The sequence below is a fragment of the Globicephala melas genome, chromosome 19 (assembly GCF_963455315.2).
Source record: "Globicephala melas chromosome 19, mGloMel1.2, whole genome shotgun sequence".
NCBI lineage: Eukaryota > Metazoa > Chordata > Mammalia > Artiodactyla > Delphinidae > Globicephala > Globicephala melas.
In genome coordinates, this window is record NC_083332.1 from 33680210 (window position 1) to 33707215 (window position 27006).

General features: G+C 39.1%; 2 protein-coding genes across 5 annotated transcripts in view; both read left to right on the forward strand.

The window, feature by feature from the left end:
• The window catches only part of LPCAT2 (lysophosphatidylcholine acyltransferase 2), a 64566-nt gene that overhangs the window by 23700 nt on the left and 13860 nt on the right, over nucleotides 1–27006 (forward strand). For all 4 annotated transcript variants that reach the window (XM_030832938.3, XM_030832939.3, XM_070044237.1 and 1 more), the window contains 3 exons: nucleotides 4823–4905; nucleotides 7481–7606; nucleotides 9189–9342. In XM_030832938.3, the coding sequence (XP_030688798.1) occupies nucleotides 4823–4905; nucleotides 7481–7606; nucleotides 9189–9342 (363 nt within the window). The remainder of the gene's footprint in view (nucleotides 1–4822; nucleotides 4906–7480; nucleotides 7607–9188; nucleotides 9343–27006) is intronic.
• CAPNS2 (calpain small subunit 2) lies at nucleotides 22119–22868 on the forward strand. Its single transcript, XM_030832940.2, has one exon. It carries the CDS (start codon nucleotides 22119–22121, stop codon nucleotides 22866–22868), a length of 750 nt encoding a protein of 249 aa, XP_030688800.1.

Below are 27006 nucleotides of genomic sequence, written 5' to 3' on the forward strand. Positions count from 1 at the left end.
TATATTAATGCATATATGTGGAATCTAGAAAAATGGTACATATGAACCTATTCGTAGGGCAGAAATAGAGACGTAGACGTAGAGAATGGACATATGGACATGGGGAAGAAGAGGGAGATTGGGAGATTAGGTTTGACGTAAATATGCGTGAACCTCCTGTATAGCACAGGGAGCTCAGCTTGGTGCTCTGTGACAATCTAGATGGGTGGGGTGGGGAGGGAGAGAGGTCCAAGAGAGAGGGGTTATAGGTACACATATAGCTGATTCACTTCATTGTACAGCAGAAACTAGCACAACATTGTAAAGCAATTTTACTCCAATTTAAAAACAAAATGAATTAGAGCTTCCACATAGTTTATAGCAGAAATAAAAGTTTCAAATTAAAGAAAAAGAAAAAAAGAAGCAGGGGAGGGAGGGCATAGGCCACTTAGGGGGGAGTAAATGATTTTTAAGAAAGACGAGTGGGCCCTTAGAACAGATGGGAGACATGATGGTGTGTGATAAAGTTTGTCTGGGTGTGATGTTGACTTCTAGTCTCCTCCCCTCTGATGAGAGTCAGTCTTCCCTGTTTGATGAAACTCCCCAGGAGCACATTTAGGACAATTGAGTTCTTTTTGGAGGATCTGTCATGGGCAGATAAGGGGAGTTCAGAGAAAACCTCTCCCTGCAGTGCTGTTTTTAAGTGCCTACAGCTCAAAATAATTGATATACCCAAGTGGCACATTTTGCAGTTGCATGTCCTGAACTCCTCCACTGTCTTCTTTCTGAAGTTGAAAATGAAGTATCATTGAGACGAAAGTGGAATTGCAACTTGAGAAGCAAGGAACACGTTTGAAACAGGAAAATATGATGGCAGCAGGTCAAAGAAGGACAGAAGAGGGCTGCCAAGCAGCAGTGAGGTTCGATTTAAGTAACTTGATCCTCACCTATCACATAAACATTAAAGAAATAGACCCAATGTTAAGATCACATATTTTGGCCCACCTACACAGATTAGAAGGATAAAAGAAGATGTTCGACAACAGAAACAAAAAAGTATTTTTTTATGTTTGGAGGCAGCATGGTCACCTTGGGAAATTACATAATTTTTCAAGCAGCTCCAAGGAACTGAACATGAATTTGTGGTAGCCTCAGCCAGTAAGATTTTGTACCTTTGTTTAGTATCTCTCAGTTAGCATCACTCTCTAACAGGATTAGGGAGGCGGGATCAGGAGAGGTGACCGAGTATGTGGCAGAAGTGACAGATTCTAGGTGACAGAAGGGTCATAGAGAAGTGTCTGATTCTCAAAGTACAGTGTAGATAGGCAGACAGATGTTGTCAGCAGGGGGTGGCAGAGAGGGATGAATAGTTCCTGAGGGTGACCGTCAGTTTCTTGCGGTCTCTGCAGGACCAGGTTAGGGGTGAAGTAAACACTAATAGATAATGAGGGGAAACTCTCATGGAAGAACTTGTCAGAGGAGGAATTAGAATGCATGTTTTTTCCATGGCCAAGGTAGAGTTGAGAAGAATATCTGTGGCCAGATGAAGGGGTGTGAAATCAAGATGGGCCATCAATGTGGATACTGGGGATAACGAGAGAAGATAAAGGTAGAAAGGATAACTTGTGGTCCTGGGGTCATTGGGGTATTTAGGTGTGTATTAGCGTTCAGTAATAGATAATGACAATCATGTTCCCCTCTCTCTGGCTGATCTTCCTTCCCAAGTAAAAGATATGTTCATGCTGTGACCCTTGAATGACTTTGTACAAATTGGAAATGTGACATAGAGGGCAAGATCTTATCCAAGGAGAGATGACTTTTTATTAGAATTTCCGTTGAATTGCTTCTCAGGAGGCATGGGGGCCTCCAAGACCAGTGAGTATCAAATCCAGGCTTTTAACTATTTTGAACTCTCAGGGGAATTATTTTCCTCAAGAATAAGATGCCATGCCAATATAAGCATTATTAAAAATCATTTTATGGAAAATATTCCCTGCACTAAAAGGAACCAAACCCATAGTTCATTGTATTGTGTTTGGTTAACAGTGTAACAGCAATTTATTTTTTAGGGTTTTCAGTATGAACTTTTATGACCTACCAATCAAGTGTATTATAAATGAGTATTTAGCTTTTTTTAATGAAGAATTAAATGGCAATTTAAAACTTTAATTGATTGTATTATTTTGTTAGGTTTTTATGAACATTGATTTTAACATAGTTTTCTTCCTTGGATTTCATCCTAAGCAACTATAAGAGATTTTACTAGAACAGGATGGAGGGAATTTTTAGAAATATTTATTTGCAAAGATTTTTCATTGCTCTGGATATATAAGTGATGTGGGGACCTCTGGTGGCTTAGTTTATTTTTCCATCTTAAAGAATGACTGGATACTAAGCGAAAAGATAGACTTAGAAGTCCAGCTGGAAAGGACCTTAGACAGCACCTACTCAAACTTCTCCTTTGACAAGAGAGGGAATTGAGGCCTATGAAGTCTAAATGACTTTTCCAGGATCGCAGAGCCAAGGCATCAACCCAGGCCTAGTGCTGTCTCCGCAGCATGCCACTGTCCTCTTGGAGAGGATGTTAATAAAATAAATGTGAGAAGTAAAATAACAAATAGCACATTAGCCTATGATTTCTGTCCATTTTATCCTAAAAATGCCAGTTGGGTCCATGCTGGCCTGTACACCCTCCCTGCCTCCCTCTATTCATGGTCTTACCATCACTCACAGAGTGATTGTGGTTGCCTCCAGGGGTTCTCCCTGCTCCGAGCCTCTTCCTCTTTGGTTATCCACTCCCTGCCACCAAAGTTACTGCTCAAAAACTTTGACCGGGTCATTTCACTCCCTTGCTTAAACTTCATCTCTGAGTCACTATTGCCCGTAGGCTTCTTTTTTTTTTTTTTTTTTTTATATATTTATTTATTTTATTTTTGGCTACTTTGGGTCTTCATAGCTGCACGAGGGCTTTCTCTAGTTGCGGTAAGTGGGAGCTACTCCGTTGCGGTGCACGGGCTTCTCATTGCAGTGGCTTCTTTTGTTGCGGAGCATGGGCTCTAGGCACGTGGGCTTCAGTAGCTGCGGCACGCAGGCTCAGTAGTTGTGGCTCGCGGGCTCTAGAGCACAGGCTCAGTAGCTGTGGCTCACGGGCTTAGTTGCTCCGCGGCATGTGGGATCTTCCCAGACAAGGGCTCGAACCCATGTCCCCTGCATTGGCAGGCAGATTCTTAACCACTGAGCCATCAGGGAAGCCCCCCGTAGGCTTCTTAAACATGGTTAACAAGCTTGAAAACAGGTCCATGTGAGTCTGAAAGTGGTGTTATTTATACAGATACTTACTTTTCTTTCAAATTGTGACCCTGCCATTTGTGTGTGGCTTAGCTATATCGTTTAACCTCTTGGAGCCACATTCTTTACCTATCAAAGGGAAATGGTAGAATTTGCCAAAAGAAATTGTTGCAAGATTTCAGCACATAAAACCCCTTATATAAAGTACCCAGTACACAGTAGGTTCTTGAAGGATGGTAGCCCTTAATGGTGGACTTAGCTCACTGTATCGCACATTTATTCCCCACTGCATGAAGAGCTCCTTGAGGGCAGAACTTCCTTGTCATGTTTTCAAGGCTTAGTGTGATGCCTGGCATATAACAGTGTGCTTAAGCAGGATTTGTTGAATGGAAATGAGCCATGAAATCTTGAGCACGTCTTTTAATCTTTGTGATCCCCAATTCCTTATGACTAGAATTGGGAGGATTAGTAAAATGAAATAATGCATATAAAACACCTAGCGTGGTGCCTGGTTCAGTTAATAAACAGTAGGAATTGGCAAGATCATGTTTATCCTCAGAAAGTCAAGATCAAGCATTAGCTCTTCTATAAAACCTCTTTGGTTGCTTTTCCCAGCCCCCGACCAAATTAATCGTTTGCTATCCCTTGTGCTCATACTCCAGGAAGGATGGTTTAGTGGGAAAAACAAGGGTTTTAAAGTCTGACAGGCCTTGAGCTGAATCCTAGTCATGTGACCCATATAACTTTAAGTAAGTTAATTAAGCTTTTAAGCCCTATCATTAGGGGTAATGATAGTGTGTGTTGTGTCAGTCTATCCTGTTAAAATATGGATCTTCTTTAGAGTGGGAATTAGGGTCCTGTTCATCTTGCCTGGTATATAGTAGGTGCTCAAAAAATGTACAATGACTTAAATATAGCACTGAAAGCTTGTTAATGTTAGGAAACTATAATTAAAAACAAGAATAGTACAAATGAGGTATCACAGATTATCAAGTGGAGAAAAAAGAGTAAAATTTAAAATGATAAAGCAAAAATGGTAGAAAACCAATATAAGGGTTCAAAAACAAGCAGAAGAAATGATCAAACATAAAGCTTGATCAAGTGATAAAAATATGGCTGATATAGGAATGGATAGAGAAGATAAACTACAAAAAACAAAGTACTACCACTAATAACATTTTCACACAGAGGGTAGGTGGGAGAAAATGCAGCTTTGAGAGTAAGATCTGAGTAGTTTCAGCTTTACAACTTCCAGAATTCCAGACATTGGTTCATTTCATCCTCACCACAACCCGGGACATAGGTGGTCATAGCCCTCCTTTCAGAGTTGAGGAGACAGTTCAGAAAAGTTAAAGGTCATACTAGTTAACACACAGAAAGACCCAGAGCTTGGATTCAGATCTCTTGAGTCCAAGCACAGTGCTCTTTACATTCTATCCTATAACCCGTGTGCTAGAAAGGCAGGGGATTTCATATAATGACAGCTTATAAATTAATTTAGCATTTAAAGTCTTAGGCCTCACAATTGTAATGGAAAGGTATATTTGCCTTTCAGTTTATGCCTGTTCAAATACCAAATGATGAAGAAAAAAGTGATCCTGTCCTTTTTGCCAGTACAGTCCGGAATTTAATGGCAGAGTAAGTATCTATATGTGATTATGATCAGTAAATAGTTTTAAAATTATTGGTAAATGGCATTTAACATTGTTTTTGTTTTTTTGTTTTTTGTCTTTGTTTTTTTCTGTCTGAGGGCCTCATTCCCCAACTCATTTTGGTAAGGAAAAATCATGTGCCTAGGAATGCAGTCAGTAAGACAATCTATAAATATTTTCCCTGACGTAACCCCAAACTAATGCAGACGTAGCTTTGCCAGAAGGTGAACAGGGAGGGTACATGAACCAGGAGAAACCAGCCAGTGACCTCCAAAGGGTGAATTCTCCCAAGCTGGCCAGTCGCTGTCAGACAAAGCTAATGGTGGTCTGAGTGGTTCCTGCTGTGACCCACCTTCTATCCCCTCAGCCTCCATATAGCTGCCAAGGCCGCGTGTTTCAAAGGCATTAATGATTATAGCACCAAAAAGGGAAAAGTTTGCAAGGGAATGCAATAGATGCATAGAAAAGGGGGAAAGTCACCCTCATTAAGGGGATGGCTATAAATTTAGGATTTAGAAACTGCAAAACATAAGGCAAGTATTTTCCTGCACTTAAGGGAGTTTGAACTGGCCACTATCCTGATTAGATAAATCACCTCTCCTCCTGCAATGAAAGAGTGTGTTATACTATCCCCACCACCCAGGCAGCCTCAGAACCCTCCAGGTGTGCACCCTCTCCCCAAGCACCACCTCCCTCAGTCATGCCCAACTGTAGGTTTGGAGCTAATAAGCCAGCAGTATTTATTCTCTTAGTAAAAATGCAATGAGAACTCTGAATTTAGCTTCATAGCTGAATTTGGCATTATAAGCAAGATTATATATATTATATGTATATTGCATATATTAATATTTCACAGGAGACTAACTTTATTTTCAAAAAAGAATAAATGTTTACGTGTTTGGCTGAAAAACTTTTGTTACTACGTGTCCCTACATGTACTTGATTTACCTAGTTTCTAGAGCAGCTACAAAATTTGCTTTGATATTGTTTTCTTCCCTCTTCCATTATGTTTTCATACTAGCTTATGTCCAAAATTTAGCAAGGAAGATAAGTATTAGGAACTGAGAGAATTTACATCAGATAGTTTGACTTCCCAAAACCTGCCTAAAAACAGGAAAGGTTTGTTTAAGCAGCCTTTTCCTGGATTTGGAGGCGTGGAGGTAGAAGGGCCTTGGATAAAGAGTAAGAAAGACCTCAGTTAGCTGTACAACCTTGGATAAGTCCCCTCCAAGGCTCCTTTCCTCATGTGTAAAGTGGGAATTCTAATCCTTGCCTGGCTTTTCTCATAGTTTTGGTTATTATGAGAGTCAAGTAGGAAATGTTAAAAGCATTTGAAAATGGTAAAGAGCAAAGCCGAGGTAAGTAGTGGTGGTCGACCACTAATAAATATTTACCAAATCCTGTGCTAGGCCATTTGCTTGTGTTACCTAACATAATCTTCACAGCAGCTCTGAGGCAAGTGAGAAAATGGAGGCTCTGAGGTAGTGAGAGTTTCTGGGCTGGGATTCAAATCCACACTTCCTATTACCAAAGCCCAAGCTCTTAACTGTTTTGTTCTACTATTTACTCATAATTCCTGAAGTGTTTTTAATTTTTATTTTCCTTATATATTCTTACACCCAAATAGTCATTAATCAAAAACAGCTTAGTGGCAGGTAGGAAAAAAATGTTTATTCATATTGCATTCATTGAATGTTCTTAGCCATGATTCAACAAAATCAAATAACAGTTGATGACATAATTTTATGATTGTCACTGAATGTGTGTGAATAAAAATTTAGCCAAGAGGGATCTGCAGGAAATTATTTTATGTACAGCACAGATTTTCTTCTTGTCACTCCAGTGTTATTTCAAGTTCTTGTTAATATGTATTTTTTCCAAATCTGTTTCACTATAAGTAGATCTCTGAGCAGGAGGGAGGTAGTCAGTATTGTGCACTCCTTTGAGGATGGAGGGTGTTTAGGTTTGGAAGAAATATGATCTTATAATCAGTCCTCATTAGTATTTTTTGAAGATTGCTATGTAGCAAGAAGGTGATCTTCAGTCTTAAAAGATGGAAAGACGCAGCTAGCTAGCAATATGGATAGACCATTCACTTATAATATGTACAGGTACCATTTATCTGTTTAAATGGCACTTCCACAGGCATTCTTAGTTGGTCCTTAAAATAACCCTGTGGAGGAAGTGATTATTCCCATGTGCAGATGAGAAAAGTGAGGCTTAGGTTAAGTGCCAGCTGGTAAAAGACTCCATAGGACTTGAACCTAAGTCTTCTCATTACTTTCCATGGACTGAACTCAACTATTATTATCACTGTAGTCAAAACACAGAACAAAAATGACTAGCTGGCAGAAGCACACAGGCATAAGGAGATTAACTCGAGCCACAATAAGTCTGTGAAGTAGAGAAATATGTCTCTTTGGCAATAATAAGCCAAAGCCACTGGTTCAAAAAGTAGTAAATACTTTTCCATTTACTGTCGTTTGTTGACCAATTCAGGCCTAATGAAAAACCATCACCTTTTTAAAAAAGTTGAATCTGTTTGTTTTTTAATACTTTAGAGCTCTGAGAATTCCAGTAACAGATCACACCTATGAAGACTGCAGATTGATGATTTCAGCAGGACAGCTAACACTGCCTATGGAAGCTGGGTTGGTGGAATTTACCAAAATCAGCCGGAAATTGAAGTAAGCATATTTTAAAATTACCACGCTTTCCTAAAGGTGTCCAAAAGAGACCTGAACTCCTCTTATGTTTATTTTCTCTGCTTTCATTAGTGCTCAAACTCTAGAGCCTACGTGGTGTTTATTAAGAAAGCCAGGGATGTGAATTTATCTCCCATTTAGTTCATCTAGTTTTGTTTTTTCAAGAACAGCTAACTTAGAAATATGTGCGTTGGTCATGAGAGGAGAATGAGATAGTAAACACGAGTCAGCACAGATCTGCCTCCCTACCCAGAAACAGCTGAGTAGTTGGTCCTGCCACCTTCTTATAAGAAAGATGGCATAATTATATGGTACTGGCACGAGGTGGTCAGAACTCCTCATGTGAAATAGGAATTGACTTGTAGAGCAGCAATTCTGACTATCATTGAATTTTAAATACTTCCCTAGATCAACCTTCTCCTTCTGGGTACATAATTTTTTTGAAAAGGCAAAAAAAAAAAAATTGTGATTTTAATGATCTGGTTTAAACCATTTAGAACATTCCCTTTGAACTTCCCGGTATGAAGGTGTAACTCCCACATCCCTCTCTGATTACAGTTCATTGTTTTCAGCCCTGACAGGGATCTGCAGAATTTATTAACTCAGTAGACCTTAGCATCCTCCCTAGGAGGGAGCTGCAGAACCAGTTACTGTATTAAAGTTCAATATTAAAAAATATTTTTTGATAACTGATGTAGCAAACATTATTTATATCTTCTAGATAGCAATGTTTTGATGTTATATTTTTACAATATTCCAATAGATTTGAAAAAATTAGATAGTTACTGAAATTGGATGTAGAAGTATATGTTAAGTCACCTGTTTAACTCTACAGGATGTGATGTAAGCTACAGTATATTTTCCAGTGTTTTTTAAAGTGTTCTATAACTAATATTGGAGGAAGTGTACAAAGTCTAATGAATCCCCCATCACAACATTTTGTGAAATGTGAATTCATTATCATCCGGAAAGCTTGAAAGCAAGAATTGTATATTTTTTTTAACAACTCAGTAAGTACTGTTGACTTACTAAGTAATATTTAGATTAAAATGTGAGTTCTTTTTTTCTTCTCATGAGTCATTTATTATCTTACCACATTGCTCCTTTTCCCAGTTACTTTTCTTTCCCTCAGATATTTGGGATAATTATAGTTATGTTAATATCCTTTAAAAAATTAGAAGTCTGTATCCATGTTCAAAGTGTGCCTTAAAATATTCGTTTTTGGGGCTTCCCTAGTGGCGCACTGGTTGAGAGTCTGCCTGCAGATGCAGGAGACGCGGGTTCGTGCCCCGGTCTGGGAAGATTCCACATGGCGCGGAGCGGCTGGGCCCGTGAGCCATGGCCACTGAGCCTGAGCATCCAGAGCCTGTGCCCCGCAACGGGAGAGGCCACAACAGTGAGAGGCCCGTGTACTGCAAAAAAAAAAATTTTTAATTCGTTTTCTTCTCCTTTTCAAATGTAACACTGAATATATTTTTCCCTCAGACAGATGAATAAAACAAAACTCACAAAATGTCCATGTGGATTGTAAAACGCTAATACATCTTCATAACTCTTTGTTTAGATTAGATTGGGATGGGATTCGTAAGCATTTGGATGAATATGCCGCTATTGCAAGTTCCTCTAAAGGAGGAAGAATCGGAATTGAAGAATTTGCGGAGTATTTGAAGCTGCCTGTTTCAGATGTCTTGAGACAACTTTTTGCGCTCTTTGACAGGGTAGGTTAAAGTTTAATCTTTAACATGCAAATATTTTTATTTCGTGAGTCCCCACAGGGTATAAATCAGTATGGCAGGCATTAGAAAAACTTGCTAGGTCAGTGTTAGAAGAAGCAAGCCTGAGCCCATTGTTTAATTGCATGATTTTGTTTTTCAGCTTAATAGTAGTAGTAGCAGTAGTAGTAGTAGTAATAATAATAGTAATATAATAATACAACTGCAAAAAAAAAAATTCCCTGTAGTTAGGCTTTTATAGTCAAGCCCCTCCCTCACCTTTAACCACTGGCAATCACTCCATCCCTATAGGTTTGCCTTTTCCAGATGCCATACAAATGGAATCATTTAGTATATCCTTTTGAGTCCAGCTTCTTTCACTCAGCATAACGCACCTGAGATTCAGCCACATTATTGCATGTATCTGTAATTTGTCTCCTTTTATTGCTGAGTGGTATTCCATTGTGTGGATGTACCATACTTGGTGTATCCATTCCCCAATTGAGGAACATTTGGTTTGTTTCCACCTTGGGACAATTATGAATATAACTGTTCTAAGCGTTCATGTATAGGTTTTTGAGTGAATATAGTTTTCCTTTTACTTGGGTAAATACTTAGGGTTGGGTAAATACTTAGGATTGTTATCTTTTTTATTTCACATTCATTCCTGAGGGATATTTTTGTTGTACATATATGGAATTCTGTATAGAGTTCTTCACTTTCAACAATTTAATAATTTCATCCTGCTGCCTTCAGGCCTATCTGGTTGTTTTTCAAGTTCCTCCTGCCATGGTATTTTATCCAGAGGTAGTGCTTTTTGTATTTCGATCAGAGTTTCTAATTGTAGTGAGAAGGAGAGATAGGCTAAACTAAGCTCATTCCATCCTGGCTGGCACCAGAAGTCCCAGGTCTCTATCAACCACTGGGAAAAGATACTTTGCAAAGAAATTATAGCCTGCTGACAGAAACCAGGACAGAGCTTTTCTTTTTCTTCTTACCCAGAGGTCACTAACATTCCTAATGACTTATTCTGTGACTTATTCTCTTAGATGAACTTTTTTTTTTTAATTTATTTTAATTTTGGCTGCGTTGGGTCTTCGCTGCTGGGCCCGGGCTTTCTCTAGTTGCGACGAGCGGGGGCTAGTCTTCGTTGCGGTGCGCAGGCTTCTCATTGTGGTGGCTTCTCTTTGTTGTGGAGCACGGGCTCTGGGTGTGCGGGCTTCAGTAGTTGTGGCACGTGGGCTCTGTAGTTGTGGCTCGCGGGCTTAGTTGCTCCGCGGCATGTGGGATCTTCCCGGACCAGGGCTCAAACCTGTGTCCCCTGCGTTGGCAGGTGGATTCTTAACCACTGCGCCACCAGGGATGTCCCTTAGATGAACTATTCTTTAACATGTTACAGGTAAGCAACCTTCTTCCGTATGGAGTGCACAAGCCTCTCTTCTGTGCTTGTTGCAGCATACAAATATTTTTTCCTTGTCCGTGAAATGGTAATGTGTCACTGCAATAGTGCTACTTTAAAGTGTAATGAAGATTTAGGGAAAAGGAGATGTAAATTATGGTATGTAACAGTGCAAGTTGGGAAAATACAGGCACTTTTCACTTGTACTGTTACTAGTATTTCTGTGAGATTTGTATAGCATTTTTCAATATGGCTCTGGAAACCATGCAAGCAATTTTAAATAAAGTTTCTATAAATATGAACTTGGTGACAGGAAGGAATATGGCAGGGACATACAAATAAGAACAGGAGATGGGGAAATGGGAAGTGACATGAAACAGGGACCAAGAGGGAAGTTCAAAGCACATCATAGACTTTATGCTCATCAAGATTTTTAATCAAGATTAAAAATAGTCTCCATAGAGGGCTTCCCTGGTGGCGCAGTGGTTGAGAGTCCGCCTGCCGATGCAGGCGACGCGGGTTCGTGCCCCGGTCCGAGAGGATCCCACATGCCGTGGAGCAGCTGGGCCCGTGAGCCATGGCCGCTGAGCCTGCACGTCCGGAGCCTGTGCTCCGCAACGGGAGAGGCCACAGCAGTGAGAGGCCCGTGTACCGCAAAAAAAAAAATAGTCTCCATAGAAGTTGCCCTGTCTTTCAGGTGTCAAACTGTCATAACAGCAATAACAGGATTGCTTTGACACCAGTTCTGTCTTTTGATGACTGATGATACCTGCCAGTGGCCCCATTGTTTCTATAGCACTGGGATATGTGGTAAGATTTGGGAGTGGGGAAGAGAGTGTAAACCAAGGATTACAATAAGCCCTAGTTAGCCAGATTGACTCACTCTGAACGAAAGAATACAGTTAGCTCCAAGCAGTTTGGAGACTGGTGAGCCTTTGTGGCCAGTGTGGTCAATCACACTTCTGCATGGACTGCTTCAATCAGCTCACGTATCAATTGTAACTGTTAAGTTTTCTTCACTTCTTTGTATAGTGTATAGACTTAGCTTTAGATATAGACCATGAGTTGGTCTTTAAAACACTTTTGATCTCCAACATACTGGAAGGTAGAGAAAATAATCTGGAGAATTAACAACTAATGCATTTGACCTTTCTTTACCTCTTCCTTTTCTCTTCTCTTTGTCTCTCTGTCTTTCTCGCTTTCCTTTTTTTTTGTTTTTAACGTACCTGCATGTCTGTGCCTGTGAAGATTTGCTTTGTTTTGAGAAGCTGAATTATGTAATCGTTGCCACACCCTGTGCACATCCCCACTTCCATGCTCTCTTGGAGGGATTTAGCTGGGAAATGTTCCACGGAAAAGACAAAGAAGTTCAGTAACGTCATAGTTTATTTCTCTCTGAGTAGCTTATCTTGCTAAACTCAATACTTATGAGGGGTGGGGAGGAAGAAGGGTGGGAAAGAGAGGGTGGGATGTTCCTCTTGCTCTTTCATTTCAGTAGCTATAAATTTTTGCAGGGCAGAGGGCTCCTCCCATGTGCCTTTCCCACTTTATTCTCCTTTTCCCCTTCCTTCTTTTCTTCTCTCAATCTCTCCCCAGGTCTGGTGCAATTGTGGTTGGTATTTTGGGGAAGGGGAGAGATCTGTATATCTCTCCATGTCCCCTTACTCCTTCTTCCCACATACATTCCTGGCAAGTCTGCAAAAACTTCATAATGGTTTTCATCTCAGTCTGTCCTAAAAAAAAGAAAATGTGCTGTCCATTCAGTTTCTTCTGACAATCTGATGTGTTCTTTTAGATTGTCAGATATGCGATGGCAGATGATTTCAAGGTCCAACAGAAATGTGACATTCATGATCCAAAGCATAGCATGGCTCATTGGATTAGGATAGTTTTTTGTGGAGAGGTCTCATCTCTGAAAAAAAGGAAAAGAAGACCCTTTTCATCTTTAGGTTTCATTCAACTTCTTTATTTTCCCAAATGTACACTGAACTCTCTGAATCAGAGGCTGATAGGGATTAGTCAAAAGTCCACATGAGTTAGAGACAGTTGAGAGCTGAGACAGTAGTTTAAAACAGTGGCTTCTCAACATTTTTTATATTCATAATTCAGTTTTCAAGACTAGATTTTTTTGCCAACCCTCTTGAAGGCATTTAAATACACTTAATGGGACTGAGAAACAACACTGGCTAAGTCAGAAATAATTATAACACATTTGTACAGTTATAAGAATATCTACACAGCATCACCTTATTTCATTCATTCTTCAACGCTGTGTTATTGAGCAGAGCCATGTGCTGCCCTGCCAGCAGTATCTTACATACCTATGAGACAAAGTCCTCAAATATTGCAGCACACATATCATCTTTGTTGCTAGTTTGACAGTATACCATGTTATCTACCTCTTACCTCTTACTAGTGGCAAGTCATCTCATCTGCACATCTCATGATACATTCAGGGTCATGTTCCATCTGGCACACATCACCATAACGGTATGTATATTCGCTGGTGGCGAAGCTATATTTCAGGGATCAGCAGGCTTTTTTCAGCAAAGAGCAGGATTGTAAATGTTTTTGACTTTGTGGGACATTTGGTCCTAAACTTTCAGTATAATTTGTACAACTGAATAGAAAAGTAAATCCACCCCACTCAGAAAGATTTCTCTGTTTATTTTCAGTCACTTAAGCCACATAAATGCCCTGTCCTAACTCTCAGCTTGAAAATCTGCATAATACAGCACCCTACCTTCTCTAACAGGGAAGGGCAAGCAAGGATGCTTGTTATTATATGCTCATTATTTGCTCATGGTTTAACACTTGAACTAATGCCAAGAACAGGGCAGACAGGAAGAACTCAGATAAAGAAACGCATTCATTCCACACAATGCAAAAGAGTAATAAAAGATCTCCAGAATAGCCAAAAATGATGGATTGTCAAAGTGCTAAAGTATACACACACTTCCCTGTTCTAATATTTAAACAAAGGACATAGTAATGCCAGAAGAACCAAGTACCCGTTAGAAGGCCGAAATGGGAAAAATCAGGACAGTTTTCACATTTTTTAGAGAATGGAAATAGTAACCAACTATCTAAATTTTCTTAGCCTGTGGTCTGTTGTGTGCATAATGGTTTTGGTAAAAAGAGAGTGAGCTCATGCCAGACTATAGCTGAGTGATTAGAAATCAGTCTCTCTCATCTGTGAAGATGAATGATATACCACTAGTTAGAAATGGGGAGGATGTCAATAAGAAGTAGACAGATTTGGTGAGAATAAAGATTCAGAATGACCCCCTTTAAATCAGACGTGGAACGACGGTGGCTATAAGCCTTGACTGCAATCCTTCGATCAGTCCTTAAATTTTACCAGCATGCTTTATTTTCATCAGTTTAGGAAATATAGCAGGTGACAGTCAGCAAACTACAGCTGATAGACCAGATCCAGTCTGATGCCTATTTTGTAAATAAAGCTTTATTGGGACACCAACCATGCCCATTTGTTTATGTACTGTCTATGGCTGCTTTCATAATACAGTGCCAGAGGTGAATAGTTGCAACAGTGAAGTCTTCTATCCTATTTTTTAAATTGAAGTATAGCTGATTTACAATGTTGTGTCAGTTTCTGGTGTACAGCAAAGTGATTCAGTTATATTTATATATTCTTTTTCAGATTATTTTCCATTATAGGTTATTATAAGATATTGAATATTTTTCCCTGTGCTACACACTAGGACCTCGTTGTTTATCTACTTTATATCTAGTAGTGTGTATCTGTTAATCCCAAGCTCCTAATTTATCCCTCCTCCACCCCCCTCTTCCCCTTTCTTCTATCCTTTAAATTTCCAGTTCGGGTTTGATGTGTACTTTAGTATTTCATAGCTCACGTGAAAAGAACTCATCTTGATTCCAATCTCAATTAATCAGGATTTGTTATATGAAATCTAAAGCTCATATGATATAATTAACAGAAGAAAGCTATAACTTTCTGAGTGGGCTAGATGAACATTCCTATCCAGTTGTACCAGTCATCCTGCAAGTTTGATGGCCTATCTGTCTGACCATTTCCTTCTTCAATTCTCATGGTGACTTAACTCCCCCATGCAGTCCAGCATAATACTTTCCCTCCCTGAGTGTTCTTACACTAGAAATATCCTTTTAAGCATGAGAATTGTACGCTTTCATTTTGGCTTCTCAATGCAAGTCTACCTAGGAGACACTTAGAGGAAACAGAAAGGAGAGGGCATTGATTAAACCTCGATTTTTTATTGGAACAAGTGAGCAGTGGCCTCCTCCAAGAGCATAAAGAGGTAAAGAACAGGGCTTTATAAGGAGCAAATTGTGTCAGACCAATTTAATTTCCTCCTATGACAGAGTGACAGTCCAAGATGATAGAGAAGAAGAAATAGATATTATCTATATGGACTCTAGAAAGGTTTTTGATTTCATCCAACATGACATTCTCATCAATAAATTAGGAAGGTCTGGTCCAGATCATGTTGCAGTTAGGTGAAAGCCCCACTTGACAGAGAGCCCTCAGTGACAGTGGGAGCTGTGTGTCCTGTGCTATTCGAGACCTGCTTCAGTCCCCCCACCTTGGAGTTCTGTCTGGAGGAGCAACATATTTGATAGGTTACCGGAATACTTTTGAAAACCAGACAATACGTCAAAGTGAGGATAAGGGTATGTAAGTATGTCTTTAAAAGTTGTAGAACCAGACCCAAGAAAAAGATTAAATTACAGTCATATATAACATAAAAATACTTGGGCATGAGAAGGAAACTGAATGCAAGGTAAGAACGAAGCTGCAGTCACCACTTCATGGCACGTGAAGATCTAGACTCACAGCATTCTAGAGCTGAAAGGATGTTTAGTGTCAAATTGCCCATCTTCCTCATTTCTCAGGAAGCTTCCAGCCCAAAAGAGGAAGTTGTATGCTCAAGGCTACAGAGCTGGTTAGTTGCAGCACTGGGAACTCCTAGTTCAGTATTCTTTTTACTACAAACCATCTCTGGACTTTTTAAAAATAACTTTCTTGAGGCATATTTTACATATCATAGCATTCAGCCATTTCAAGCATACAGTTCAATGATTTTTTTAGTAAATTTACCAAGTTGTGCAACCAGCACCATAAATCAGTTTTAGAGTTTTTCCATCACCCCATTATGATTCCTTGTGTCATTAACTGTTAATTCCTGTCACCTACCTATCTCCCAACCCTAGGCAACCACTATAGTAAGTCCTCCTGTGTTGTTCTAGACCTGGTCTAGAATAAAGACTAGAATAGAGACTTGTATAGATTTGCCTTTTCTGGACATTTCATATAATGGAATCTTATAATATACAGTATCATGTCTGGCTTTTATCACTTATTGTAAGTTTTTGAGGTCCATCCATGTTGTTGCCTGTATCAGTAATTCATCCCTTTTTATTGCCAAATAGTACTCCATTATATGAGTTTATCACATTTTGTTTATTCATTCACCTGTTAGTCGATATTTAGGTTGTTTCTACTTTGGAACTATTATGAATAGTGTTGCTAGTAGCATTCGTGTGTCACTGTTAACTTTTTAAGTTCAATAACTCTTCCCCCTCAAATTGAGGTTAAATTTTCCATTGAATATGGCCTCTTCCCCTACTCTTTTTCTCCAGAGCTGCACAGTAGAGTTCCCCCAGACAGCAACCAAAGTTCCTATTAATGTTCTAATAAATAGCCTTAGGGGATTAAATAGTCCAGAGAAGAAAAGGCTTGTTAATCTAATAACAGTCTTTTATTCTATGATGGCTTATGAGAAACTGTTAGCCAAATGCTTTCCATCTTAGCAGAAAATAAATGAGAGGAATTGGATTTAAACTTCAGCGAAAAACACTTCAGATGGTCATAAGGAGGCACATTTTATATGACAATGGATGCTGTCAAGTTAATTTGCAATATTATAAAAACAAAGCCCATGTAATTTCCTCAGAAGCTTATATGAATGGATTTAAATCTGTCTGAGGCCAGATGGCCCCTTGTGATCCCCTAAAGGGAAGAAAGTCCTTTTGTGGTGCTTCTTCAGTGTGGTAAAGGCAGACATTTGGCCTTTGGTGTTTACAGAGACCATTTCACGGTGCCCATGAGACCAGTTATTGGAGTCATTGTGCCATAAAACCAGGTGATGGAGAGTTTTCTATAAACCACTAAGTGTGGCAGGAGACATTGCTCTCATGTCCTACACAGAGCAGTGTCTCCCAGCTACTATTCTCTCCCTAATAATAGCTAGAATAATCATTATTTAATTCTAGAATTGTACAGTTTATAAAGTAATTTTACGTTTAATCTCCTTTTGACTTCATATTTGAGCCTTAGTAGTTTCCAGAGTAACCTGTGAGATAGATTTTGTCACATGGCAGTTCAGAGTCCTTTCCAATTTCATTCTATTCTATTGAGTTGCCTTTATCTCCCATCATTCTCAGCAGTAAACTCTCATCACACTGAACTACTCATTATCTCTTGAATACCACACATGCTTTACTTCCTCTATCTTTTCACTACACCACCCCTTTATATATATCTATATCTTGTCTTTTTGGAGAACTCTGACTTAGCCTATGGTCAGGCCTACACATTACCTCTTCTGTAGGTAAATGTTCTCCTTTCCTTTCCTCAGCAGAACTTATTGTTCCCCTTTTGGGCACCCATATTGGTTTGATAATCCTATACAATATATTAGCTGTGTGACCTTTTATAAGTAGCTTAACTTCTCTGAGTTTTCCTTTCCTTATTTCAAATGCTTTTATGTCTTTCATGGAAATTCTATAAAATCGATATACCAAAGAATATTATATACAAATGTAATAGTTTAGTATTAATAGTATAAATGTGAAAATAGACCTCAGATTATAGTTACAACACCTAGTTTTCTGTGGGTCTCTTTGATCCTTGAGGACAGCAATCATGATGTTTTCATCTTTCTCTCCTAAACATTGAGTCCAAGTCCTGAAACATAATAAAAGAAATTGAATCATTATGAAGTAGGCAGGGGAGATACTATTATCATCAGTTTGCAGATTGAAATTAAGGTCCAAAATGCTGAGTGATATAAGGACTTAGTTATGTCCTGGCCACTTTTCCCTGAGTTTACCAATAGAACTTCCAAAGACTGCTGAAGGGCTTGTATCCTGACTCTACCTAGTATCAAGGGTGAGGTTTCTCAAAGTATTATCTGGGACTGTCTGTCATAGACTGACTTCGGAAGATACTTATTAAAAATATAAAATCTCACAAATGTAATTTTGAGCAAAGAGAATCCAGACACACAAAATCAGAAAAGAGAGGACAGTACTACCAAATTTACAGAAATAAAAAGTATTATAAAACAGTACTATGAGCAACTGTATGCCAACAAATTGGTTACCCTAGATGTAATGGACAAATTCCTAGAAATGTACAACCTACCAGGACTGAATCATGAAGAAACAGAAAATATGAACAGACCTAACTAGTAAGGAGATTGAATGAGGAATTTTTTTTAAAACTCCCAACAAAGAAAATCCCAGGACCAGATGGCTTCACTAGTGAATTCTACCAAATGTTTAAAGAAGAGTTAACACTAATCCTTCTCAAACTCTTCCCAAAAATTGAAGAGGACGGAATACTTCCCAACTCATTCTATGAGGCCAACATTATCCTGATACCAAGGTCAGAAAAAGATAGTACAGTTGACCCTTGAACAACACAGGGGTTAGGGGAACCAAAGCCCGTGCAGTCAAAAATCTCCATATAACTTTATAGTCGGCCCTATGTATCCATGATTCTGCATCCACAGATTCAACCAAGCTCAAGTGTAGTACTGTAGTATGTATTTATTGAATAAAATCCTAGTAGAAATGAAGGCACATAGTTCAAACCCATATTGTTCAAGTGTCAACGGTACATGAAAAGAAAACTACAGACCAATGTCCTATATGAATTTTTTATTTATTTATTTATTTTGGTCTTAGTTGCAGCAGGCGGGCTCCTTACTTGCGGCTCGCCAGCTCCTTTAGTTGCAGCACGTGTGCTACTTAATTGCAGCACATGTGCTCCTTAGTTGTGGCTCATGGGCTCCTTAGTTGTGGCATGCATGTGGGATCTAGTTCCCTGACCAGGGATCGAACCCATCTCCCTTGCACTGGAAGGCAGATTCTTAACTACTGCACCACCAGGGAAGTCCCCCATATGAATATTGATGCAACAATTCTGAACAAAATACTAGCAAACAGAATTCAACAGCACATAAAGAGGATTTTACGTCATGACTAAGTGGGATTTATTCCTTGAACGCAAGGGTGGTTCAACATATGAAAATCAATCAATGTAATAAACCACATTAACAGAATGAAAGGGGAAAAAACAGTTACCTCAATCGATCCAGAAAAAGCATTTGACAAAATTCAACACCCTTTCAGATAAAAACACTTAACAAACTAGGAATAGAAGAAAAGTACCTCAGCATAATAAAAACCATATATGAAAAGCCCACAGCCAGCAGCATACTCAATGGTTTGAGCCTGAAAACCTTTCCTCTAAGATTAGGAACACAGAAGGATGCCTGCTTTCACTACTCCTATTCAGCATAGTACTGGAAGCCCTAGCCAAAACAGTTAGGCAAGAAAAGAAATGAAAGGAATATGAGCTGGAAAGGAAGAAGAAAAATTATCCCTGCTCACAGAATACATGATCTTATATGTAAAAGAATCCTGCAGACAACACACACACACACACACAATTGTTAGAACTAATAAACTAATTCAGCAGAGTTGCAGAATACAAATCCACACACAAAACTTAGTTGTGGGGACTTCCCTGGTGGCTCAGTGGTTAAGAATCTGCCTGCCAATGCAGGGGACACGGGTTTGATCCCTGGTCTGGGAAGATCCCACATGCCGCAGAGCAACTAAGTCCATGCACCACAACTACTGAGCCTATGCTGTAGAGTCCGCAAGCCACAACTACTGAAGCCTGCATGCCACAACTACTGAAGCCCACGAGCCTAGAGCCCATGCTCCACAACAAGAGAAGCCACCACAATGAGAAACCCGTGCACCGTGACAAAGAGTAGCCCCTGATCACCACAACTAGAGGAAACACACGTGCAGCATCAAAGACCCAATGCAGCCATAAATAAATAAATAAATAAAAGAATCTGCCTACCAATGCAGGGGATACAGGTTCGATCACTGGTCTGAGAAGATCCCACATGCTATGGAGCAACTAAGCCCGTGCAATGCAATTACTGACCCTGCACTCTAGAGCCCACATGCCACAAGTACTGAAGCCCACGTGCTTAGAGCCCACGCTCCGCAACAAGAGAAGCCACTGCAGTGAGAAGCCTGTGCACCGCACCGAAGACCCAATGCAGCCAAAAATAAATAAATTTATTTTTTTTAAAAAAACTTAGTTGTGTTTCTATACACTAACAATAAACAATATGAAAAAGAAATTAAGAAAGTGACTCTATTTACAGCAGCATTAAAAAGAATAAAATAGGAATAAACAACCAAGGAGGTAGAAGACTTGTACACTGGAAACTACAAAGCGTTGTTCAAAGAAATTTAAAAAGACGCAAATAAATGTAAAGACACCCTGTGTTCATGGATTGGAATTCTTAATATTGTTAAGAAGTCAATACTACCCAAAGTGGTCTACAGAGTCCGTGCAATCCCTATCAAAATCCCGACAAAAATTTTTTTTACAGAAGTCAGAAAATCCATCCTAAAATTCATATGGAATCTCAAAGGATGCTGAATAGACAAAATAGTCTTGCACAAGAACAAAGTTGGAAGTCTTACACTTCCTGATTTCAAAACTTACTACAAAGCTACAGTAATCCAAATAGTGTGGTACTGGCATAAAGACAGACATATGAACCAATGGTATAGAATAGAGAGCCCAGAAATAAACCTGTGTGTGTGCATACAAATGATTTTCGATAAGGGTGCCAAGACCATTCAATGGGGAAAGAACAGTCTTTTCAACAAATGGTGCTGAGAAAACTGGATAACCACATGCAGAAGAATGAAGTGGACTCTTACCTTATGCCATATATAAAAATTAACTCAAAATGGGTCAAAGACCTAAGCATAAGAGCTAAAACTATTATAAAATGGGGGACTTCCCTGGTGGCACAGTGGTTAAGACTCTGCGCTCCCTGTGTAGGGGGCCCGGGTTCGATCTCTGGTCAGGGAACTAGATCCCACATGCATGCCGCAACTAAGAGTTCACCTGCCACAACTAAGGAGGCCACGAGCTGCAACTCAAGTGTTGAGCCCATGTGCCACAACTAAGGAGCCCATGTGCCACAACTAAGGAGCCCAACTAGGGAGCCGCCTGCTGCAACTAACTAGGGAGCCACCTGCCACAACTAAGACTCAGTGCAACCAAATAAATAAATAAATATTTTTTAAAAGATGGTTAAAATGGTAAATTGCACATTACATGTATTTAACCACAATTTTAAAATTTTTTAATTAAAAATTTAAAAACAAGATACAAAAAAGTATATGCTATATGATTCCATTTATTTAAGGTACAAAAATGAATCTGTGGTGTTAGATGTCAGGACAATGGTTAGTTACCCTTGGGAGAGGAGAATAACTGGAAAGAGGCATGAAGAGGCTTTGGAAGTCCTGATGATGTTCTATTTCTTGATCGGGGTGTATGACATGGGTATATATATATATATATGAAATTCTTTGAGCTATATATTTGTGATTTGTACAGTTTTCTATGTGAATGTTACACTTCCAAAAGATTCCAAAAACGTAAATCATGAGCCCCACAGCAAACTATACAGAACCAGAATCTCTGAGGATGGGACCTGGGGACCCTGCATTTTAAAAATCCCCCTTCCAAGTTTTTCTTAAGAACATTGGATGCTTCAGATCTTTGCTAAAGGAAGAGAATTAGGTAAATATTTTTCCAGTGTCCCAGAATTCTTCAGTTGTACCCTAACAATAAATATTCCTTAGAAAAGAAATTCTTGATAACCTTGAGTCATTTACCTTCTCCTGTTAGGAAACTCCACATCATCTTTCAGGTGCTGAGAAAGAGAACTAAAAATAGTTAACAGCATATAGAAATGTATAGTTTAATATATATCACTTAAAAATATGATTTCTTCTAATTTGTCAGACATACTATAACTTAGGAGTATTTTATTGACGCCCTCTGAAAAATGGCAGGTGCTAGGACCTAGTGGAATTCAGGCAACTAGGGTAGGAGGTGCACCCAGGGTGTTGTACAGTGCAAGCAAGTACAGAAAAGCCAGTTCTTCCACATGTAAACTACTTAGACTCCATTTCATCTCTCTCATACCACCTCCAAGATTTCAGCAGCCTTTACCCTTTACCCTTTCGGTAAACCAAAAGCATGTTTCTTGTAAAGTCTCTATTGGAAGGAGGAGATCAAGGTCAAGGTCTTGGACAAGCTCTTGGAGACCTTCTTGGAGGAGGCAGTCAGAAAAGTAGAGGAGCAGGAAATATTGGAGGGATACTTGGAGGAATTGTGAATTTTATCAGCGAGACTGCAGCTGCTCAGTATACCCCGGAACCACCACCCACTGAGCAGCATTTCACCAACGTGGAGGCCAATGAAAGTGAGGAAGTTAGGCGGTTTCGGCAACAATTTGCACAGCTGGCTGGACCAGACATGGAAGTGGATGCCACTCACCTAATGAATATTCTCAACAAAGTCCTGTCTAAGCACAAGGATCTGAAGTCTGACGGCTTTAGTCTTGACACCTGCCGGAGCATCGTGTCCATCATGGACAGTGACACAACTGGAAAGCTGGGCTTCAAAGAATTTAAGTATCTCTGGAGCAACATCAAGAAATGGCAGCGTGTTTATAAGCAATATGACAGGGACCATTCTGGGTCTCTGGGAAGTTCTCAGCTGCGGGGGGCTCTGCAGGCAGCAGGCTTCCAGCTAAAGGAACAACTTTACCAAATGATTGTCCGCCGATATGCCAATGAGGATGGAAGTATGGATTTTAACAACTTCATCAGCTGCCTGGTTCGCCTGGATGCCATGTTTCGTGCCTTCAAATCCCTGGATAGAGATGCGGATGGCCTGATTCAGGTGTCTATCCAAGAATGGCTGCAGCTGACCATGTATTCCTAAAGTGGGCACTAAGTCGGGACTACCCTGGGGGACAGGAGTGCTGGAAGCTTAGCCATGCTCTCTGCACGGTTGCGGTTACCCCATCCAAAGCTGTCATTTCCTGCCGAGTTCTTTCATAACCTGACCTATTTCTGAACTTGTGCTGCCCTTTACTGCTTAATTAAACAGATTTTTCATGAAAAATGTTCTGAGTGGTTTGTATGTCGGCTTTTTGAGACGCAGGATTAATATGGACTTTTATATATGTGATGGGAATGCAAGGCAGGCTGTAATGGAGTAGATTTTAATAGATCATTTCTTATTTGGTGAATGAATTCCAAAGAGCAGGAAAGCTGTTGTTGTTATTGTTAAGAATGAAATTTTGAAAAAAATCCTGGAATAAATCAAGAAAGCTCTCAGGAGATATATTTTTCTCCTTTAAAAAAGGTGAGGAGGCAGGAAATTCAAAACCTGTTTTTCTGTTAATTCACATCAGGTCTTTCTATTACATTTTTTAAAAAAAAAGTGTTTTCCTGGTAACCTGTTTAACTGTATAGAAACAGGTTCAGAAATGTGAAATTAAGCAGTTTTATAAAAGGTAGTATTTTTTTTAATGGTGGAACAACTATCTAAAATCTAGAATTCTTTAGTCCCTTTTCTCTAGCAAAATAAGCATGTAACAGTTTTGTTTTGATATAATTGTAAAGAGAATCAGGGCATTGGGGAATGAAAGAGTGTACTTATAGTTGAAATGTCTCTGGTTGCCTTAATGAATCAAAGTGATCGCTCTTACATGTACCTCAAAATCAGGCACGCCCTGCTGATGTTAGCCAGCTCTTGTCACGTCTTGCCCTGCCTCAGAGCAAAGAATATTCTTTCATTTGTTTGAAAACTGCAGACAGGAAAAAAAGTAAACAAAGAAAATGTACACAAATCATAACCAGTTATTTGCTATCTAAAGCGATAGAGAGATGTATAAATATATATAAATGTTGCTGAGTCTTTATTGCAGTGGTTCTCAGCCCTGACTGCAATTTAGAATCACCGGGAGAGCTCTTGAGCTGAGTCCCACTCCACATGAGTTAAATACAAATCTTTAGAGGTGGAGCTCAGAGATAAGTATTTTTTAAAGCTCCCCGGGTGATTCTGATGAGCAACCAAGGTTGACAGCCACAGCTTTAAGGTTAGTCTGTCTTCACTGTATTTTTCATATTAGTCTCAGCTGAAAACTGAGGTCCCCACAGGAGTCAGTGTTGCCAGCTTCCAAAAAAAAGAAGATAGGAGTATGGAGAAACTGCCACCCAAAAAGCAGGGGTAGTTGTGCCTTTCTTGTGAATGGCCCTTAGTTTGGCTTTTTCATTTTGATTCAGGTGGTGATAACGGGGCAAAGAGAATCCAGGAATCCCGGGCCAGTAGACTCAGCTAGAGAGGCTGCATTTTCAAGTGCTCTGTTCATCTGCCTATTTAATTGGTTTCTACCCTCCTTCTTCTCTGGGTTTTAATTCATTCCCTCTCTCCCAATCTACTTTGGAGGATCATCCTGAGTTTGAAGATAAATCCTTCCTTTTTGAGTCATTTAGAGGAAAGCTGTAACTGTTGAAATGATGTAACTGGCCTGTTAACAGCCCTCAGCTGCCTGTTAGAAATCCCCAGTGAAAATAGGACAGGTTGGCATTTGGCCTCTGTGGACACCATTATCACCGTCACATAATATTTATGAAATACCACATGCGTGTAATTCTGAATTGAGCCAAGCCCAGAGATCACATCCGCTTTCCTCAAGGGACTTGTAATTTAAACTTGGTCTGGGGAGCTACTTAAAACAGGTGTGGTTATATTAGAATGAGGCTGCAACCGCACATTAATATCAGGATCCCTGTTTTAGAATATGGCCACTAGTATGTTAGGCATGGCTGTAGTAATATAGCCAGGAAAGGGGAAATCTGCCAAGATACCTTTTAAGGTCTCAGAATATTAAGTTTATAATTTAATCTTTCCACATGATGGTTGGGGAAAAGAAAACGTAGCCCCACTTTTCTCCCCTCACTTCATTTTAAATGTTTTATGAAAGTTAAGACAATTATCTCACACTAGGGGTGGTATTAAGTATTTCTCTTGCTCTTCAAGTTAAGGGATTACCTACTTTTATGATTCTCTTCCTGCATGCACAGGGCAAAACATCCTGAAGTTACCTAAGTTTCTCTTGTTCTTTTCTGAATTTGTGTAAAATTTGACAAATATCCCCAGGCACTAGAGTGGATCCCAGAAAATTTAGTCCGAAATCTGGATTTTTCCAAGTAAACAAACCTTTGGCATTGTGTAGAACCAATAGCCTAACAAGTGATTGAATTTCTTAATTTCCATCCAATGGGTTTTTTTGTTGTTTGTTTGTTTGTTTTAGTTGGTGTTTTAAAGACACATCTTCAGTGTAAGAGGGAGTATTCACCTGATAATTTTTTTCAAATGTTGCCTTTTCTACATGGAAGACTACTGATAGCCTAAGATGAAGGGCTTTCATTAATATAACTCCATCTCATTTTCAAATTTCTAAAAGCAATACAATCAATGTAGTAAGTTGAAAATAATAATGATTTTGTTTAAATGTGAAATTATACAGCTACATTTTTTAATTTCAAAATATCCCATATGATTTTGAAAAACACCTTAGTCTTGATTTAATACACTGAATTCTGTAACCTATAATAGCAGGAAAAAGAACTGTGTGTTCTGTACCTAAGAACAGCAAATGTCCAAAAACATTCAAAATTTGTATATCGTCTTAAAGGTCACTTTTAAAATATTTTTTGAGTAATAGTGCATGTGATTTAAAAGTTGATTTATGGGGCTTCCCTGGTGGCGCAGTGGTTGGGAGTCCGCCTGCCGGTGTAGGGGACACGGGTTCGTGCCCCGGTCTGGGAGGATCCCACATGCTGCGGAGCGGCTGCGCCCGTGAGCCATGGCCGCGGAGCCTGCAGGCTCCGCAACGGGAGAGGCCACAACAGTGAGAGGCCCGCGTGCCGCAAAAAAAAAAAAAAAAAAAAAGTTGATTTATGTATCAACTTCAATCAGAAATTTCATCAGTAATATTGCACAACTAACCCATACTCAGGCCTTAAAAAATATTTGCTGAGGCACCTGCAGGGCACTGATACTTAATGTACATATTAATCTTGAAGTGCTTTCAGAATTACTTTTTTTAAAATGTCTATTTTTAATGCTAAGTAGATTAAAACAATTTAATCCCTAGAAAATTGATAATACAATTATGCAGGTGGGTAGAAATATGCTCTAAATAAGAATATTGAGGTAAACAGAACACCTCTTCCCTGACTCTCCTGGATAACTGAGAGTTTATTGCATTTGAATAATAATACTCTTCCTGAGGAGTTCCATTAGTTTTTAAAGGAAAGAACCACAGCTTTGAGGAATAATTTTTTACCATGGGACTGATTTGAATTTGAAAAATTAAAGGAGTGTATTTTGCTGTATACTTTTTTATTATCTGTTTTTGAATATATTTTATCAACTTGCCTGCTTTAATTTGAATGATTGGGAGTCAGGTAAATGTTTAGGTAAATGTTAATTGTCATTGTGGCAATAGTGAGTTTTGTGACCTCAAGTAAAACTTACATCTCAATTTTTCATTAGTAAAAATGAAGAAGTTGAACGGATGATTTCTAAGATTCCTCCCAGTTCTAAATTTTATTATTCTGAAATTGGAACCTTAAAATGTATTATTTTATTAGTCCTATAATGAAATCTCTCAGAATAATTTCTATGCTGCCTTTTTTCCTTCACATTACTAGGATGAAAACTTACATATAGTTTCTCATGTGATTGAGTATCAAGAGTCTGCTTTAATATTCTTTTGTCGGTCAAAGCCACTCATATAAAACTGTTAAAGAAAACCAGGGGTCCAGAATATTACCTTTATTCGTGAATAGCAGTAATACTAAGGGTCTTTTACATTTCTCTTCCTCCATCTGAAAAATAAGCTATAATGCTTGACCTGTATTATACATAGGGTCCGGTAATATAGATAAAAACTGGATGCCTCACAATAAATCAAAGGCGTATTTCCAATCATATTACCTATGACCATATCTTCAGTGTCCATAGATCATTCTTTTTTTTTAATTTATTTAATTGAAGTATGGTT